Source organism: Amborella trichopoda, chromosome 9, assembly GCF_054954075.1.
Source record: "Amborella trichopoda isolate Santa Cruz 75 chromosome 9, AtrichopodaSantaCruz75HAP2 v2.0, whole genome shotgun sequence".
Taxonomy (NCBI): Eukaryota; Viridiplantae; Streptophyta; class Magnoliopsida; order Amborellales; family Amborellaceae; genus Amborella; species Amborella trichopoda.
The window spans coordinates 13,966,479-13,983,542 of record NC_142344.1 but is presented as its reverse complement, the minus strand read 5'-3'; the positions used below and the strand labels follow the sequence as shown (position 1 = coordinate 13,983,542).

Here is a 17,064-nt window from a genome sequence, read left to right as displayed (position 1 = left end):
ACTAGCAGTGGTAGTACCATCTGTGCTGATATAAGTTTTCTCTTCTATTGTTTGAATTTCATCAAAGGAGGAAGGAATATGAAGTTTATGTTGATAATTACTTATTAACCATAGGAAATACCCTTCTGTTTCCTTTTTCTTTTTAAGGAAGTTATTATATTTAGCCTGTAATATTTCTCTTAATTGTAATGGTACTTTTGTAAGATACCATTGTCTAATATGTTTATTTTCTTCTGACATAAAATCTTGCTTGATATAATTATGATCAATTTTTTTCTTTTTTCTCTCTAATTTAGCGGCTAAATATGCTGCTATATATTCATCTGAATATTTATCATGTGAATTGTCATATTCTTCTACTTGTAAAGTTAATATTTGAAAGTCTTGTAATTCTTCTATACTGGGTTCAGTAGTTTGTGTAGTATTGGATTCAGGAGTAGTATTGGATTCAGGAGTATAGGTGGGAATAACAACATGATCTGTTGTTCTCCGTGTTCCATGAAATTGTAGGTCTAAACTAGGTATTGAAAAAGACTGGGTAGGAGGTGGTAGTATTATGACATTCGGATCAGTAGAATAAGATTTTCTACTTGGTATTTTATTTTTAATATTCATTTTTCTATTTATATTAATATCATCCTGTACTTGTAATTCTTGAAATTTTATTTCAATATTTCCATCAGGATGTTCTATTATTTGATTAGGAATATAGTATTGAGGAACCTCTTGAGGTTGATTGGCATTTTGTAATGCCCATGACTGTGGTAATCTAATATCTGACCATTTTATTGTTTTGGGAATAATCATATTTGATTTTTCCATATTTGTTTGGAATAAAATGGTTTGATCTTTTTGATCAATTTGCATAATATTTGGACATAAGGTGTTCATGACTTTATAATATATTCTATAAACTATTGCTAGGTTTTGAGAACTTTGGATCATATTAAAACCATGTGTTTTTAAAGTAATTGTTAATATATCTAGAATATTTGGGTCAGTCAAAGAAATAAAAAAGTTTGGAAAACTATTAAAGTATATGGGACCACTACAAAGGCTGGATTCTACCATGCCGAGTAGCGAGTCTGTGAAAATATTGTGTCTTGTATCTCTTAGGCATACAAGCACAGAAGTGTTCAACCCTAGTCGGGTCAAAGGTTTTACGGCTATTTGAATTAATCCAATATGTAAATATTTGTAATTATGTTCTTTATGTTTTTCAATGATTTTCTTTGACAGTAGGTGAAAGTCTTCTTGATTTTGAGTAACCGATAAACTTTCTTCTACAGTCTTGATGGCATAACCCATCTTGAATTTGAATGATCCTTTATTGTAAACGTCATGGATTGGTACCTTAGGTATGTTCCAATTTTGAATATGATTTTCGATGTCATTAATGACTATTTGTTCTTTATTTTTTACTTTAAGTGTTTGAGATGAAGTTGCATTTTTACTAGTTAGATTCCTTATTAAATTTGTCATCCGTAGGTTGCGGATAATGACAATCTGGACATTCAGTGACCCAGCGTTTTCCCTAAGCGGCTCTTCCTGGCCTTGGCGGTACTTTGCAATAGGCGTTTACGTGTCTCTTGTCTTAACTCTCGAACCAACTTTCTAGGATGTAAATTTAACTTAGTTTCGCTAGTCAAGATGTAGCTTCTATCTCATACTACTTATTGATGTAAAAAGAACAGGTTCACTGTTTTGACAGTTTAACTGTTTACACAGTTTCACTGTTGAACAGTTCTACTGTTGTTCTATCCTAACCTTGCTTTGGATTCTAAACCTTTATATGATAGACTAAAAAAAAATCCTCCACCATGGACCAATGACCATACCAAGGCAGTACAGGTAATTAAAAGTAAGGTAAAGACACTAGACTGTCTCTTCCTACCTCATCCAACTGCTTTCAAAATCATAGAGTGTGATGCGTCTGATAAAGGCCTCGGTGGTATTCTCAAATATATATATATATATATATATATATATATATATATATATATATATATATATATATATATATATATATATATATATATATATATATATATATATATATATGGGAAAAGTTTACGTAGAGCTGAGGCTCTAAACAATCAAATTTGAGCCTACCTCAAAAATTTCATTAGAAGAAGTTGTTTTGATGCTCAAAATTAATCATCTCGATATCAAGATGCATGGTCATGAGAAAAAAATAGATTTCGAGTTTTGTAAATAGTGTATTTTGTGACATATATTTGGACCGTCAATTTTCAAGATTTTCAAGTTTTCATAGATATGTCGATCTACACTATTTTTGAAGCTTTGAACTTTATAAATAAAGATAAAAATATATTTTAAGGCTATCACTAAGATTTTCAGTATTAAAACCACATTTCTCGATGCTAGTTGAAGGTAAGCTCTAATTTGATTGTTTAGAGCCTAGGCTCTATACAAACCGCGCCCTATATATATATATATATATATATATATATATATATATATATGGTAATGTTTTCATGCAACCGTTGTATGGTAGTATAATGCAACCACATTAAAAAACCATGTTAGAGACATTTATTTGACACAAATTTTTAAATGTACATTGTACACTCTTTTCATTCTAAAGAACAATCACAAAAAAGAAATTTTCAAAAAAACTCCTTAGAAAGTGTTTTTCTAGCCCAATTAATATAAGCCGTCAATTTTAGGAAGATGGTTAGATATATGCCTTAGAAGGATATTTTTATTCCCAAAATTTTTGTATAGTGCTATCATCATTAGATTAACAATGCTAAAAAAGAAAAAAAAATGATTTTCAATTTGTCAAGGCCTAGTTCTTGAAATTCACTAAATGGATGGTTGAGATTCATTATTGGAAGGTACTAATTTTGACTATATCTAAAGTGCACATTGATTTTTTTTTTTTTTGGTAGGATTGATTATGAGGATGAAAAGAATGTGTGTGCAAAATTTGGGGGGTCATACAGATGCCAAAAACATAGTTTTCTAGAGGTGTGTGGTTGCATTATACTATTATACAACTATGGCATGAAAATCATGGCCCTAATATATATATATATATATTACAAAAAGTCTATAGGTAAAAAATGAACAATGATTTCTCCTACCCTCATCACTGTCTAAAGTTCATCGTATAGTCACGATTGTCTGGTAGTGTTTTATTTTTCATTTCTTTTTTATAAATTAGAATGAAATGAATTTTGGAGCGTGTGTTCATAAAAAATAAATGAATCTATGAAAAATATCAAAAAAATATTTTATATGAAATAAATTGACCAAAATATCTCCGAAATATTTCATAGGTATTTTGATTTTTTACAAATTAGTTTTTTTTATATATTTTTATTAGATGCACCTCACTAAGATGTACATACGCTCCAAATTTCAGGTCATTTCGATTTATAGAAAAAAATAAAAAATAAAATACTACCGAACAATCGTGACTATACGATGAACTTTAGACGATATTAAGTGTAGGTAAAATCACTATTCATTCTCACCTATAGACGTTTTGTAGTATTCTTCCAATATATGAAATTCTTACCGACGCTTATACATCGAGAGATAACGCTTTGTCCTTTGGCTAGAGAGAGAGATCTTTGTCCTTTGGTTAGAGAGAGGTATCGTTGTCGTTTGGCTTGCATGTAGAGAGAGAGGAGGGTTATTTTTTAGTCTTTTTGGGTGAGAATGGCTTCTTCCCTGTCATCTTATTATGCTTTCATATTTCTATGTATTTAGAAACGGTAAAAACTAAAGGGTGTGGTTTGTAGAGGGCCCAGGCACTCGACAATCAAAATAAAGAGCCCCTTCAAATAGTGTTGAAAAGTGTGATTTCAATAGTGAAAATATTTGTGAAAGCTTTAAAATATATTTTTATTTTTAATAATAAAATTTAAAGCTTAAAAAATAATGTAGATCGAGCAATTCTATGAAAATATAAAAATATAAAAAATTGAAGGTCCAAATATGTTTTACAAGATACGTTATTTTCAAAACTCGAAATCCATTTTTTTCTCATGTCCATGCATCTTGATATCGAGATGATCAATTTGAAGACATTTGGACATCAAAACAACTTCCTCTAGTGATTTTTTCAAGGTGGGCTCTTATTTGATTGTTTAAAGCCCCGCTATATAAAAACTCTTTCCAAAACTAAAACCTAAAAACTGAATTGTTAAGGCCAGCCAACTAACAAAGTGCATCTCAATTGCCAGAAAGAATAAAAAGTGTCATATTCGGGTCATCATACCAAAGGTGGGAAGCTTTTGGATCTTTGTGCCCTTGGAGTATTCATTCTACCCTCTCGTGACCCTTTCGAGCCCACACGACCCAACCATTGAGAGGTCACGGGCTCTCTCTCTCCCTTTACAAATTATTGAGGTTCTATTTTAAAAGGGCCAATTATAGATAGCTCACGGGTTGGCTCTTCCACTTTAGGGTTCATGCCTTTCAGCAAAAAGCAAATTAATAGAGCCCATATAACCTGCTCATGTGGAAGCATATATTAATACTATACAATTACTCCCTCAGATGGAAAAATACAAACTTAGGAAGATTTTTTTAATCTCAAAATTTGGAAACCACCTAAAAAGTATTATCTTCTGAAAAAAAAGTTTGAATATTGAGTTTTCTAGCACTTAGATCTCATTCTTAAAAAATTGGACGCTATTTGTTCAATCTTGGGACATTATTTTTTTCAAACCCATAGAAAATGCAATTTGGAATTATTTTTTAATGCACAAAAACAATGTGGCTTATATGAACAAAAACAATTTGGAATAATTTGTATATAGTTTGAAGAGTTTATATCCCCAAAATCTAGGGTTGTAAAAATACTTATAGATTAGGTTTTGCACAAAGGAGTAATAGATAGTATGCTCCCTCAGGAGCATACTTTTACAAAAATCTTTTGGCAAAAACAATGTCACTTACATGGGGCGGTGGTGTTCGTGACAAAAACTCGACTGAAATGAATCTCACTCACGAGACCTATGTTTTTTTTTATTTAGGTATGTTGATGTGGGGACCAGCTTAGTGTAGACTATAGAGAATATTCTTCTATAATCCACCCATGTCCACTATACTGTTCACACGTGGCAAGGAAAGCGAATCTGAAATGCTTGTATAGTGAGGTCTTGGTCAGCCCATGCGACTCGGATGAGCACCACAGAGTAATAGTACTATATTGGGTTATAGTATCATCAATTAAAAAAAAACGGAATTTTCTATTTGCACTTTGTAAGTGTCCGAAGAAAATATTAATTTTATTATAGTAGATGGAGATAGTATAATTTTTGGAAGGTCAGATCAAGTATTTAAAAACTCAAAATCTATTCTATTTAATGATTGTGATATATATCTAACAACACCAGTTCAAATAAAATGTCTTCAACTGGTCATCATCATCGTCGTCAAAGTTTTTTTTCAATTAATTGAAGTCAGTTACACGAATCATGCTTCATCATTTTGTTTTATTAAGGACCATATTTTCATTGAGACCATAATTCCCCATATTTTTTTCGGCTACTTTCAACTATATCTTTTTGGACCTATGCTTTGCTTTTTTTTAGCCGTCCACTTGAACTAACTCACTCATCCTTATAAGTGTTGTACTAGGTATGTACCAATGGTCGGCCCACTTAAGTCTGCTCTATCTTATTTTTATGCCTATTGATGCTGCACCTAAATTTTTCTGGATTTATTTATTTTGAATTGTATCCCCACTTGTCTTGTCACTCATCCATCTTAACATCTTCATCTCCACTATACTCCCACTGAGTTCATTTTACAAGTAACTATGGTATATTATTTTTTGACTTCCTAACATTTCACCCCATAGAGCAAAACTGGTCTCACAACAGTCCTATAGAACTTGCCCTTCAACTTCATTGGAATACAACGATCACATAAAAATTTTGTTGCACATTTCCACTTTGTCCATCCAGCTCTAATTCTATATGCGACATCTTCCTCAATCTCTCTATTTTTCTGGATTATCGATCCAAGTTATAGAAAGTGCGTTTTTTTTGGTATTTTCTGGTTGTCAATATTAATTACTGCATAGTCTTTACTCTTATTATTACTAAACTTGCATTTTATATACTCGGTCTCCGTCAGTATTTTATCTAAATACGTTGAATGTACAATATGCCCCCGCTGGAGCAGGTATACGTGTAGCAAATCGCTATGGGACATGATAGGTAGGTAGGATGTCACTATGGTTCAACCCCGACTTGACAAAAGGGTCTTAAATTGAGGTTGGGACTTGGGACAAAGAATTGTGCTTGATGAGAATTGGCACACAATTGTGGTATAGACTTCAAGCATAGGAATGAGAACCCAAATCATTAAGGCGGAGAATCTTTTTATCAAGAGAATTGCTGCTACCTGGGGTTTAGGATTCCTTTTAAGTGTAGAAATAAATAAATATTTAGAAAGAAAAAGTTGGAGATAATGTTTCTTCAGATAGAGAAAAAAAAAGGAAGAAAAAAAAGCAGCTACAGAATCCTTTTAGAGATCCTCAAGCCGGAGATAATAGTCTAAGAGGAAATTATAAGTTCTTTTTCCTTTTTTTAGTAATTTCTTAGTTAATTTTATTTTTCCTGTGGTTTTTCCTATCTTAAAATTTTCTATTCATGGCAGTGCCTCTTTTTTATTTTTTTGAGGAAGTATATAAAGAGACTAAATACTTTGGTACATGATGGTCACAATTAATCTTGGCCGTTAAATGTGAAATTGGATGGCTGCATTTATTTCATTAACCAAATTCAAAGTCTAAAAGAAATTTTCACAAACTTTGTGACACATCCAAAACATCAAATTTCACATCAGATGGTTGTAAGACTTTGAGTTCCAATTCATATCATAAGTAAAACCCTTCAACCCAATTTTCTCCTATCTAAAATGGTTTTCACATCGCTTTTCCATGTGAACTCATGCCCTCCGGTTCGCCCACATAAATTTCATCCAATTCTCTCTTCGAAACCTTAATTTTAGACACAAAGCTACTCTTTTCGAAACCTTAATTTTTGACTCAAAGCTACAACGACCAAGTATTACCCAAATAGAGCCCCCCAAATTAGAGTGCCCTTATGGGTTTTCACAACTTGCCGTGGATGGAACTGCGAAATTGATTTATGCCTTTCTTAGATTTTTTTTTTTGTTTTTTTTTTTCTCTTTTACCTATGGCTTATATTCTAATTTTGCTTTTCTTTCTAATTTCTTTTTTTTTTTTTCTTTTTTCCTTTGAACTAGCACCTCTTCGGGCTGTCATTATGCCCAGTTTTTCTTGTTCCCCCAACCAAATTTTTTTTTTCTCACTTTTTATCTCAAATTTAACTTTTCTAGCAAATATCCCTCCCCCCCCCCCCCCAAAGTCATAAAAAAGGTAAAATGAAGAACAAAATATTATTTGAAAAGCATGCGGTCCAGCACAAAATGGGGACGATCCATAACAAAATAGAAGCGGTCTGGCACTTTGGGCATGTGGTCTAGTACAAAATGGGAGCTGTCTAGGACTTTGCTTCTGGAAAGCATGTGGTCCACCACAAAATCGGGGTGGTCCGGTACTTTTGGCTTCTAGAAAGCATGCGGTCCGACACAAAATAGGGGCGGTTCGTCACTTTGGGTATGCAATCCGACACAAAATGAGGGTGGTCCAGTGTATGTATTTTCACAATATTTGGGGCTTCTTGTATCCGTCTCCATAATATTTAATCACAGGAAAGTATATAATGAGACATTTACTTTTTGCACAAGGTGGTTACAATTAATCTTGACCATTAGATGTCAAATCGGGTGGCTACATTTATTTCATTGACTAAGCTCAAAGTTTAAAAGAAATTTTTTCGAACTTTGTGACACACCTAAGCTATCAAATTTTACATAGAATAGTTTTAATTAATTGTGACTTCCCTCCGCAAAAAGTAAAGGTGCAGTTTTTATAATTTTGTGGTAATTTTTTTTTAGGATTATCTTAAAAACTATTTTCATATCTAATTAAAAAAATTTTAAACTCCAAAAATGGTTAAAATCAAGTAGATCTATAAACATATGAAAATCTTGAAATAGACGGTCTAGATAATGTTTTGCTAGACGCACTATTTTTTAGATTCAAAAACTTTTTTTTAAAATATTCATATATATTGATGTCGAGATGATCAATTACAGGGTTTTTCAATATTAAAACAACCTTTCTGAGAGATTTTTGAGGCCCATATGTAATTCTACATTTTAAAGTTGCAACCTTATATAAACTTTCCTCAAAAGTAAATGGTCTCATTATATGCAATCCCTTTAATCATGCTATTGATTATGTGCTATACAGTAGATTAGAGTCCTAATTGACTCCGATAGTTTTTATTTGGGACCCTAATTTGGTAACCTGTCTGAGCAAACGGGAAAAAGCACCAGTTAGAGCTTGGGCAAATAGAGATTGAGAGCCGAGAGAGATCATGAGGTTCAAATAAAAAAGGATGAGGGGGTCTCATGTTTTCAGAAAAATCAGCAATGCACCCCTTGATGTGCATTGCAGTTTTCCCCAAACACGAGGAAATTGCACCCCTTGATCTGCATTGCAGTTTTCCCCAAACCCGAGGAAAAGCGTGGAAACACAGAGAAATCCGGGGCTCTGCTTTCGACGTAATTCCCCATTCTCACGTAGGGGAATATGTGGTAACTTAGAAAATAGATCATTTTCCATTATTTTTGCAGTTACTAAACATGGCCCAAGGGTTGGACCTTGCCAAGTCTCAGCTTAGTGAGAAACTTGGAGCTTACAATCGCCAGTAGCTCTTTCATTTCACCATTAATGTGGTAGTTACCATTGACATTATAGTTCAATGTTGCAGAGCACATTTGGGCCACCACCAGGGGCAAAATTCATGACAATTAGGTTAAGATTGGCTACTATTGTTTGAGAATTCCTAACTCGGGGCCATGTCCATCAGGCTTCTATCCTTCCACAAATGGGTTATTGATCCCTCCTCTAGCACAACTCTGATATGAACTGAGAGTAGGGGATGGCAGAAGTTGATTCCATGCTATGTCCTCAACACTTTGCTGAACCAAGACGTGAATTCACTACTTGAGCCCTTCCATCCACATTATTTTGGGATTACCACCTCTTTTATATGTGATCTTGCTCCACATTACAACCACCATTTCATTAGAAGAGCCCCCCCCTATGTCCTTATTTTTTGAATGCCATGCCCCTGCACACATTGACTTGCATATATCATCCCACTGGACAATGTGATATTTACTTCTCAAAACCATCACAAAGGAGTCTTCTCATGAGACCTTCTAAGTTCTTATGGAGACAGATGTCATAATAAATAGTTACACTGGTGGCTGTTATGAGGCCAATCCTTCCCTTATAAGAGAGGTATTTGGCCTTCTACCTATCTAGCTTTCTTAGGAATAGGCTCAAGGTTAGCTGGTATGTGAGGCCGCTACAACATGACGGATTGAGTTTAATTCTTACCCTGATAGGCGATCAAATCCCAATTAAACAAACCCCCCCTCCCAAATAAAAAAATCTAGTTTTCTCTGACTGCAGTTAATGCTTGGGCTTCACCCTGCCTTCCAAGGTTTTGTAAGCAGATGGAGGCCTAGATATCTCCATGACTAGGGCTATAAATGGGTTAGATCTGGTTCTGCTTGACCTAGACTCGGACCCGATCCAGCTGTGTCCAAGTCAGACCCAAATGGGTCCATTTCTAATTAATTATATATTTTGAGTTATATAAAATATTCTTAATAAATTTGTATTATATCATGACCCCAACCTGGATCTGACCTAATCCAATATGGTCTAAGATGGGTCTAGACTTGACACGGGCTGGGTCTAGGTCAAACAGACCCAGACACGACTTGCCTGGTCCACTAACTTGGTCCAAACCTAGACTCAGGTCAAGTCGGTGGGTTGACCTAACCCTTTTACCATCCCATCCATGACAGACCCTCCAGACTCGATCAATTTAATGGCTCCTTAGTTGTCAATCTAAACGTGCAACTCCAAAGCTCATTTTGTTAATATTAACAAAGAGACCAGAAGCCATTTCAAAGCACTTCCAGAATAGCCAAAGATTACTTGTTTGGGCCGCCCCAAAAGAACAATGTATCATTTACATAATGCAGACAATGAGATAGTTAGCCTGTTCTCTGAGATTTTAAAACTTATAACATTCCACAATGATCAACTCCTCTCCTTATTGACCAATTATATAGATAATAAGGGTGACTAGCGGTCTTCTTGCTTAATATTCTAGCTCTGATAAATCCTTCAAGGCTCCCATTATGACAATTGAGAAGTTAGTTGACCCATAATTTCCATAGATCCGCATAGACCACCTCGCCTCCAGCAGCACATTTGATGCCTGAGGTCCCATTTTTAGATTGAGAATGGATACACTTCTAAGCCACCAATGCACTACCAAGGATTTGCATGCCCTTCACGTAATCTATTTGAAGGGGTGACATCACCTCACAGAGGACCATTTGTAGTTTGGAGGCTAGAATCCTTCTAAGTATCTTCTTAAGGCTTTCAAATAGATTGATTGCTAAGATATCATCGAAGGTTTCTACCAAGTGGGGCAATCGGGAGTTTGGGACGGGTTAGGTTGGGTCAACCCCAACAACCCGACGGGTCGACCCGATCTGGGTCTGAGGTCCAGGTCTAAACCCTTGGAACCAAGTTGGACCCGAACCCAACTCAAACATATCTACACACGCGCGTACACACACACACACACATATATACATATATATATATATATATATAATATCAGTGTTCAAAAAATCGAATCGGCCTAGGGCTGGGTCCGAGTAATCGGTATATCGGCTGGCGGCCTAGGGTTGGGTCCGAGTAATCGGTATATCGGCTGGTTCAATCGGCCTAATCGGGCATGTCTCGGCCGGTCTAAAAAGTAGTAAAAAATAAAACAAATACAAAAAAATCCAAAAAACACATGAAAATCATATTTAAAGCATGATTAAATAAAGAACATCCAAATGAAGTTGAAAAATAGTGAATAAAAATGGATACTAAAAAATTGATTGCCCAAGGGTATTAACACTTTCCGATCTATGTCAAAATGATAAAAACATTCGAAAACACATTACAAACAAATCCCCTATTTAAAAAGAAAATGAGTTCATGGCTATGCTGACCATAGCCTTCTCATTAAAGTTCTTTAAAATTTAAATGTTAGCATTAGGTCGATCTTTATATCCTCCCATAAATCTCAAAAGAAAGTAATGAGGACACCATTAGGGCCAGAGCCGAGCAACCATGGCCCGAGGGTAGGGTCGGGCGATAGGCTTGGGCCAAACCCATCCCCGCCCAACCCCACACTCTTGTCTTCTTTTTCCCATTGTTTTATTTTCAATTATATTGGACCCAGCCCTACCCTGGTGGACTAGGGCCAGGGCCTTTTGGTCAAATTAGGGCCAAGATGGGCTTGGCCTGGTCCAACCCTATGGGGACCGCACAGGGGAGGCCCGGCCCCAATCCAGCATGTTGCCAATCCTATTTAAGACTAAATTATCTCCATCTCCCCTTGTTTAAATGACCTTTCTAGCCAAGTAACACATTCAAGTGGTGCTCCTCCTGAAGATCGAATATGAAATGTTTGATGATCGCCTCATCAATAGCTCTGAAGTCACCAAGGTCTATGTGAGGAACTTCATTATAATTTCTAATTTGGTTTTTTAATGAAAGCATGGCAGTTAGATTTTAACATTTTCATCTATATGCTGAACCTTTCATCTCAAATTCATGAAGGAAATTTTGTAACAATTCATGAAGCACAACACAAGAAATGAATTATTTTCTGAATACTATATGAAGGAAAATTGATTCATGCGGCTCGACTGCATTTCTACATATGGGGTCCAGAAAGCGTAAAGCATCTATGTTAAAGATGGATGCAAGTAGGTGTTCCATCTAAAAACAATAGAAACTAATGGTCGAAATGTTTTCTTACTAAAATTATTATTTTTAGTTTTTTAAAATTTATTTGTTTTTTCATATTCATGATATCCATGTTAGAGATTACATGTCCTTAAATATTAAGTCTTAAAACCATTCTCAAAAATAGATTTATTAAGAGGCCCGCATTTCTACATATGCGGGATTGGTCGCATGGAAACCGGGTCCCTATATAAATGCCTCAAGCAAATCTTTCATTTTGTAATACATCCTGTGCTTTTAAGTTTGTTTTGTTTGTCTTCTTACAGTTGGTCCAATACTACAGACACTGGACGGGCTCTAATGTATAAAATTTCTAGAAATCCTTGTGTGTTGCTTCAAGTATGTTCATATGATGAGGGTTGAGGAAACACACTGAACTATCGCATTTGTTGAGGCATATTAATGTTGTAAGTCCCTAGTAGAAAAATTTTCCTTTGGAGTTCAACACAAACTACAAAATCATATTTACAAGCCCCTACTAATAGAAAATACCATTAAGAAGTTGCTAATATTGTGAATGAGTCAAATCAGTGTAATCTGGAAGGGGCATCGAATTGGAAAAGTGTTAGATTTGGTTTAGTTCGCAGTTCGACCGGACATTGAACTGAACGTGACTCATGTAAACCGGGCTAACGATTTCTCAAGTTATATGCTTTTTCAAGATCTGGTTTTGTAGAGGCTGAATTGGTTTGGAGTCGGTTGGGGGTCTGAAAGGCCAAACTAGCCAGTCTGTTTCTGATAAGAATGAATCAATTTGGGCAGAGAGCTTATCCTTACATCCATTGTATAATTACAATAAAGCATGCAATGTTTAATTCAAGTCTATCTCCTCTCAGGTGGTGGCCGAAAGTTTCGGTGAACGCACCAAATTTAGAAAGAAAAAGACCCAAAGATGGGGAGAGCTATTACCATTGCGATGATGAAAATAGATATCGAGCTGTAAAGGAGCGCGCATTTGAAATTCAAAATGAATGGACCATGCCACAAGGCAAGAACCAAGGAGAGTAGATGAACAATACAGCTATATAAGCTTTTCACATCCCTTTCTCTTCTTAAAAATTGGAGTCCGTAGTTGCTTCAAAGGTCATCCTCACCCTCTTAGGTTGCTACGAGAAAATATGAAGCGTTCATCGAAAGTTGACAGGATTAGCTATCTACCCATCCACATCCTCTCCTGTATTCTCTCTTACTTGCCCGTCGAAGAAGCATGCGGAACCTCTATACTTTCTCATCAATGGAAGCAAATTTGGTCTTCTATGCCAGTGCTGGATTTGGAAATCGATACATTCTCTGAGGGCGTGAGTGATGAAGCTCCTTCACATAGGTCAGAATGGGGTCTGGTGCATGACAAAGACGGCCCCATTCTCCGGTTTCAGTTGCTGGAATCAATGATATGCTGCCTCCTCGACCTGGAACAATGGATCGGTATCCTGGAAAACATGGGTACCCTGGAACCCGATTGCATTCTTTGTTGTGTCACTCCATATGAATTACCAGCTTCCCTGTTTTCATTGACCTCCCTAGTTTCATTGGAGCTCTGGCGTTGTGAAGTGGAGCCCCCACCTGCATTTCAGGGGTTTTCATTTCTAAAGTTCCTCTCTCTTGAATGTGTTACTGTCAGCAATGAAATGCTTGAATCCTTGGTGTCTAACAGTAAGGTTTTAGAGAGCTTGAGGGTGGTAAACTGCTATGACCTCAAGATAATCAAATTTGATGCTCCCAGCCTTCTTTCTCTCTATCTCCAAGGTGAATTTCATGATTTGGATGTGAGTGTTAATTCCAACCTGAATAATCTTGCCATTTATTGGTTAAGCCATGGAGTACCTAGCATTCGCCTACAAGGTTTGGTCAAGTTGGAATCTTTGTGCTTCAATGGTTGGATCCCCGATGTAAGTGTTTTAATTTTGCTTGATGATTCGTCTTTTGTTCTTTGCATGTAGTGTTTATGTTTTGTCTTGAATTTGAGTTGGATGAATTTGATCTTTCTAAATTTTGTTCTTACATAGAAGTTTTAACTTGGGATTTCTACATAATGTTAAACTTCATACTGAAATCTAGAATCAAGTTTTCTGGATTTACATGTAAATTGTGGGGAATCGAATGACAGAGGGATGACCATGTTGGCCTAGTTTTGTTTCATTAAACAATGAGGGCCACTAGTCTTTTACAAAGTCAAGAGGCAAAAATTGAGTTAGAAAGTATTTGTTTCCATTTATGTTATTGAGTTCCCTAGTCATAGCTTTTAGTGTTCCATGGAGCAATCTTAATGGCAATTATTTTTATCAGGATATTATTGATGTGGAGTTTTATTAGGATTTGATTAGGAATTTATTAAATAATTGCTGGGACTTTAATAAATTAAATTAATATATTTATATTAAAATTTGTTAGGATTATCAATGTTGAATCTAATTATGCACATTTTGAAACATAAATACATTAAAAATTATATAAATATTGGAGTTGACAATGATTTCAAATCATTATCATCCAAGTCCTATCCCAATTATTTAGGGTCGGAGTGGACAATGATTTCTAATGTATAACAAAATTAAAATATAAAAAATCAGTTACCATCTTTCTAGCTTGAACTTACATATCCATCCATCATCACTTTTTCTCAAATCATTTCTCATTTGCTTGACTGATTAAGGAGTTGTTTCTAGAGAAGTGACATATATCTTTTCAAACTGAAAATTGCTAATTTTCCTTTCAGACTATATAGATGTTTGTCTGTATTGGCAGGATATTTAATAGTGAAAATAATGGGAATCATGAAATTATCACACTGATTTCATTGTACTCGGGGATATCATCAGAGTTCCATCGGCATTAGAACTCATCGTTATGGACTAGAGATAAGGTGAATTTATGGTAGATGATCCTCACTGAAGAAGGAATTACTATTCTTTTCATGTAAAAGTCACTTGTGATTGCCTTTGATTGTTCAATCTATAGCTTTTCTTTGTTCCCTTTTGGAGCTTGTTATTACCCTGCAAACTGATATTTCTAATTATGAAAACTTGAAGGTTGTCATGGCTGAAGATGATGAAAGTCGAATTCATAGTTGTTTCTCGAAGAGCATTAGTTCTTACTTCAAGCCTAAGCCTTGGTTATGCTGCCTTAAAAGACTGGAGATGAAGGCAAGGTTTATTGAGGAAATACAAGTAGCAGAATTCTTTCTGTTGAATTCACCTGCACTGCAAGTGTTATCTCTCCACATTAAACTTCCAAAGAAAGAGGAGACAAAATCAAAGTTAATGGAGCGCTGGGCTCTCATTCCTAAAGCTTCTCCAGAAGCCACATTTATATTGACTTAGATTCAAAGTTTGTGTAGGGGGGATCCTTTTTTGTTCTGGGTTGGTCAGCAATAAGAATCAAACTTGAAATGATTTTGTATTTGCTACTTTCATTATTTGTCTGGTTTGTTTTCCCTTTTTTTTTAATATTAAATGGATGCTATTTTCATTATTTGGTTGGTTTTTTCTTCTTCTTTTTCCCCCTTTTCTTATCTTAAATAAATGCTATATAATTGGGACCCTTTTTTCTCTTTTCCATAGGTGTCAATGCTTGCTACTTTGGAGGAATAATTCTTTGATGCTACAAATTACATTGACAATTGGAAGTTTTGCAGGTTTTTGAAGTTTAATATTGTCATATTACCCACCCAAAATAATAAGGTTCATGGGCACAATGAGCACTGTGCATCAAATGTTAACAATGGATGTCATATACCAGCACTCGTTGTTGACATTTGACGGCAACACATCCAAAAAAGAAAAAAACCACCAAAACATATTCATGTCCTGCGGGGAGTAGAATGTCCATTTACTCCCTCAAGTAAAACCCACCTAGAATTACTTTTAGGAACCAAAATTTTGGGGATGTAACCTCTTTAAGCCATGGATTAATTTTATAAAAAAAAGATTTCCTAATTGTGCCATATATGCGTTTTGACAAAATAATGTTGGGAAAGGGGTTGGATCGTGGTGATAACACCCTACACCCAAGTTAGCGGGTTGTGGTTTCCATTCTCATCACTAACACCACCCTACTAGGTAAAAAGCTGGCTCTTAATCCTGCTTCAAAAATGGGCAGGAGTCTGTCTTTTCCACTGAATTACCGAAAAAAAAGAAAGAAAAAAAAGACAAAATAATGCCTTACGGTTTTTTAATTGACCATCCAATTTTTAAATAGTGAGATCTAAGTGTTAGAAGATTTCAATTTTGATTGTTTTTTTAGAATAATCATCTAGAAAGAAACGATGTTCCCAAGCGAGTACATGATAGATAATAGGGAGGAGATACGATAGATAATAGGAAGGAGATACGTTGGGTTTGAAATTTACCGACCCTATTTTTTAGAGAACCTCAATGCATAATAGTATGGTGAAACAATGACGAATTTGCTTAATGCTATTGAGCTGAAAGTTTTTTTAGTGTCATGACGCTTGTTAGGGCTGAGAATTTTTCGGATGTGTCTGGATCCGAATCCGAATAGTATATACAATATTTAGATTCAGATTTGGATCCAGATCTTAAAACTATATATCATCCTGATCAAGATCAATACTCACTAATATCTTTTGCTTTTTGTTCTAACTTTTTCTCTCAAGCTTCATTCGTGTTCTTTTCTCCCTTGTCTTTTACCAAACTCCCTCGTCGTTCACCCAAAAGATCAGGAACGAAGTTTAAATAGTGGATGAATAGTCATGTTTTCACTTAAAACCCTACCTGAGATTTAAGACAACATAGCCATTATTCAAACTAATCAGGTTTACATATTAGTATAATGCTATATGAGAGAGATGAAGAAAAAGTTCACATTGCAATGTAGAATTACAGATGCACTTCAAAAATCTATTGGAAAAGGTTGTTTTAATTTTGAAAAACCCTCTAATTGATCATCTCGACGAGATGTATGAATATGAAAAAAAAAAAAGATTTTGAGTCCCAAAAATAGTGCATCTTGCAACATATTATCTAAACGGTCCATTTTCAAGATTTTCATATGTTTATAGATCTACTTCATTTTAATCATTTTTGAAGTTTACAATTTTATAATTAGATATGAAAATAGATTTTGAG

The 17,064-nt window shown here is 35.0% G+C and overlaps 1 protein-coding gene across 9 annotated transcripts; it reads left to right on the top strand.

Annotated features, from left to right (window-relative positions):
* Positions 1 to 8,251: 8,251 nt before the first annotated feature.
* LOC18424412 (F-box/FBD/LRR-repeat protein At1g13570) lies at positions 8,252 to 15,448 on the top strand. Of its 9 annotated transcripts, none has more exons than XM_088845959.1 (4): positions 8,388 to 8,643; positions 12,244 to 12,384; positions 12,814 to 13,866; positions 15,007 to 15,448. In XM_088845959.1, exons 3-4 carry the CDS (start codon positions 12,949 to 12,951, stop codon positions 15,295 to 15,297), a joined length of 1,209 nt encoding a protein of 402 aa, XP_088702085.1. In that variant the 5' UTR covers positions 8,388 to 8,643; positions 12,244 to 12,384; positions 12,814 to 12,948; the 3' UTR covers positions 15,298 to 15,448. The 9 variants fall into 9 exon arrangements, 6 of the variants coding, with proteins under 6 accessions (XP_020517362.1, XP_088702084.1, XP_020517361.1 ...); XR_016040149.1 differs by lacking the exon at positions 12,244 to 12,384 and adding an exon at positions 14,723 to 14,840 and having other exon boundaries at positions 8,389 to 8,643; XR_016040150.1 differs by lacking the exon at positions 12,244 to 12,384 and adding an exon at positions 14,723 to 14,840 and having other exon boundaries at positions 8,393 to 8,661.
* Positions 15,449 to 17,064: the final 1,616 nt, after the last annotated feature.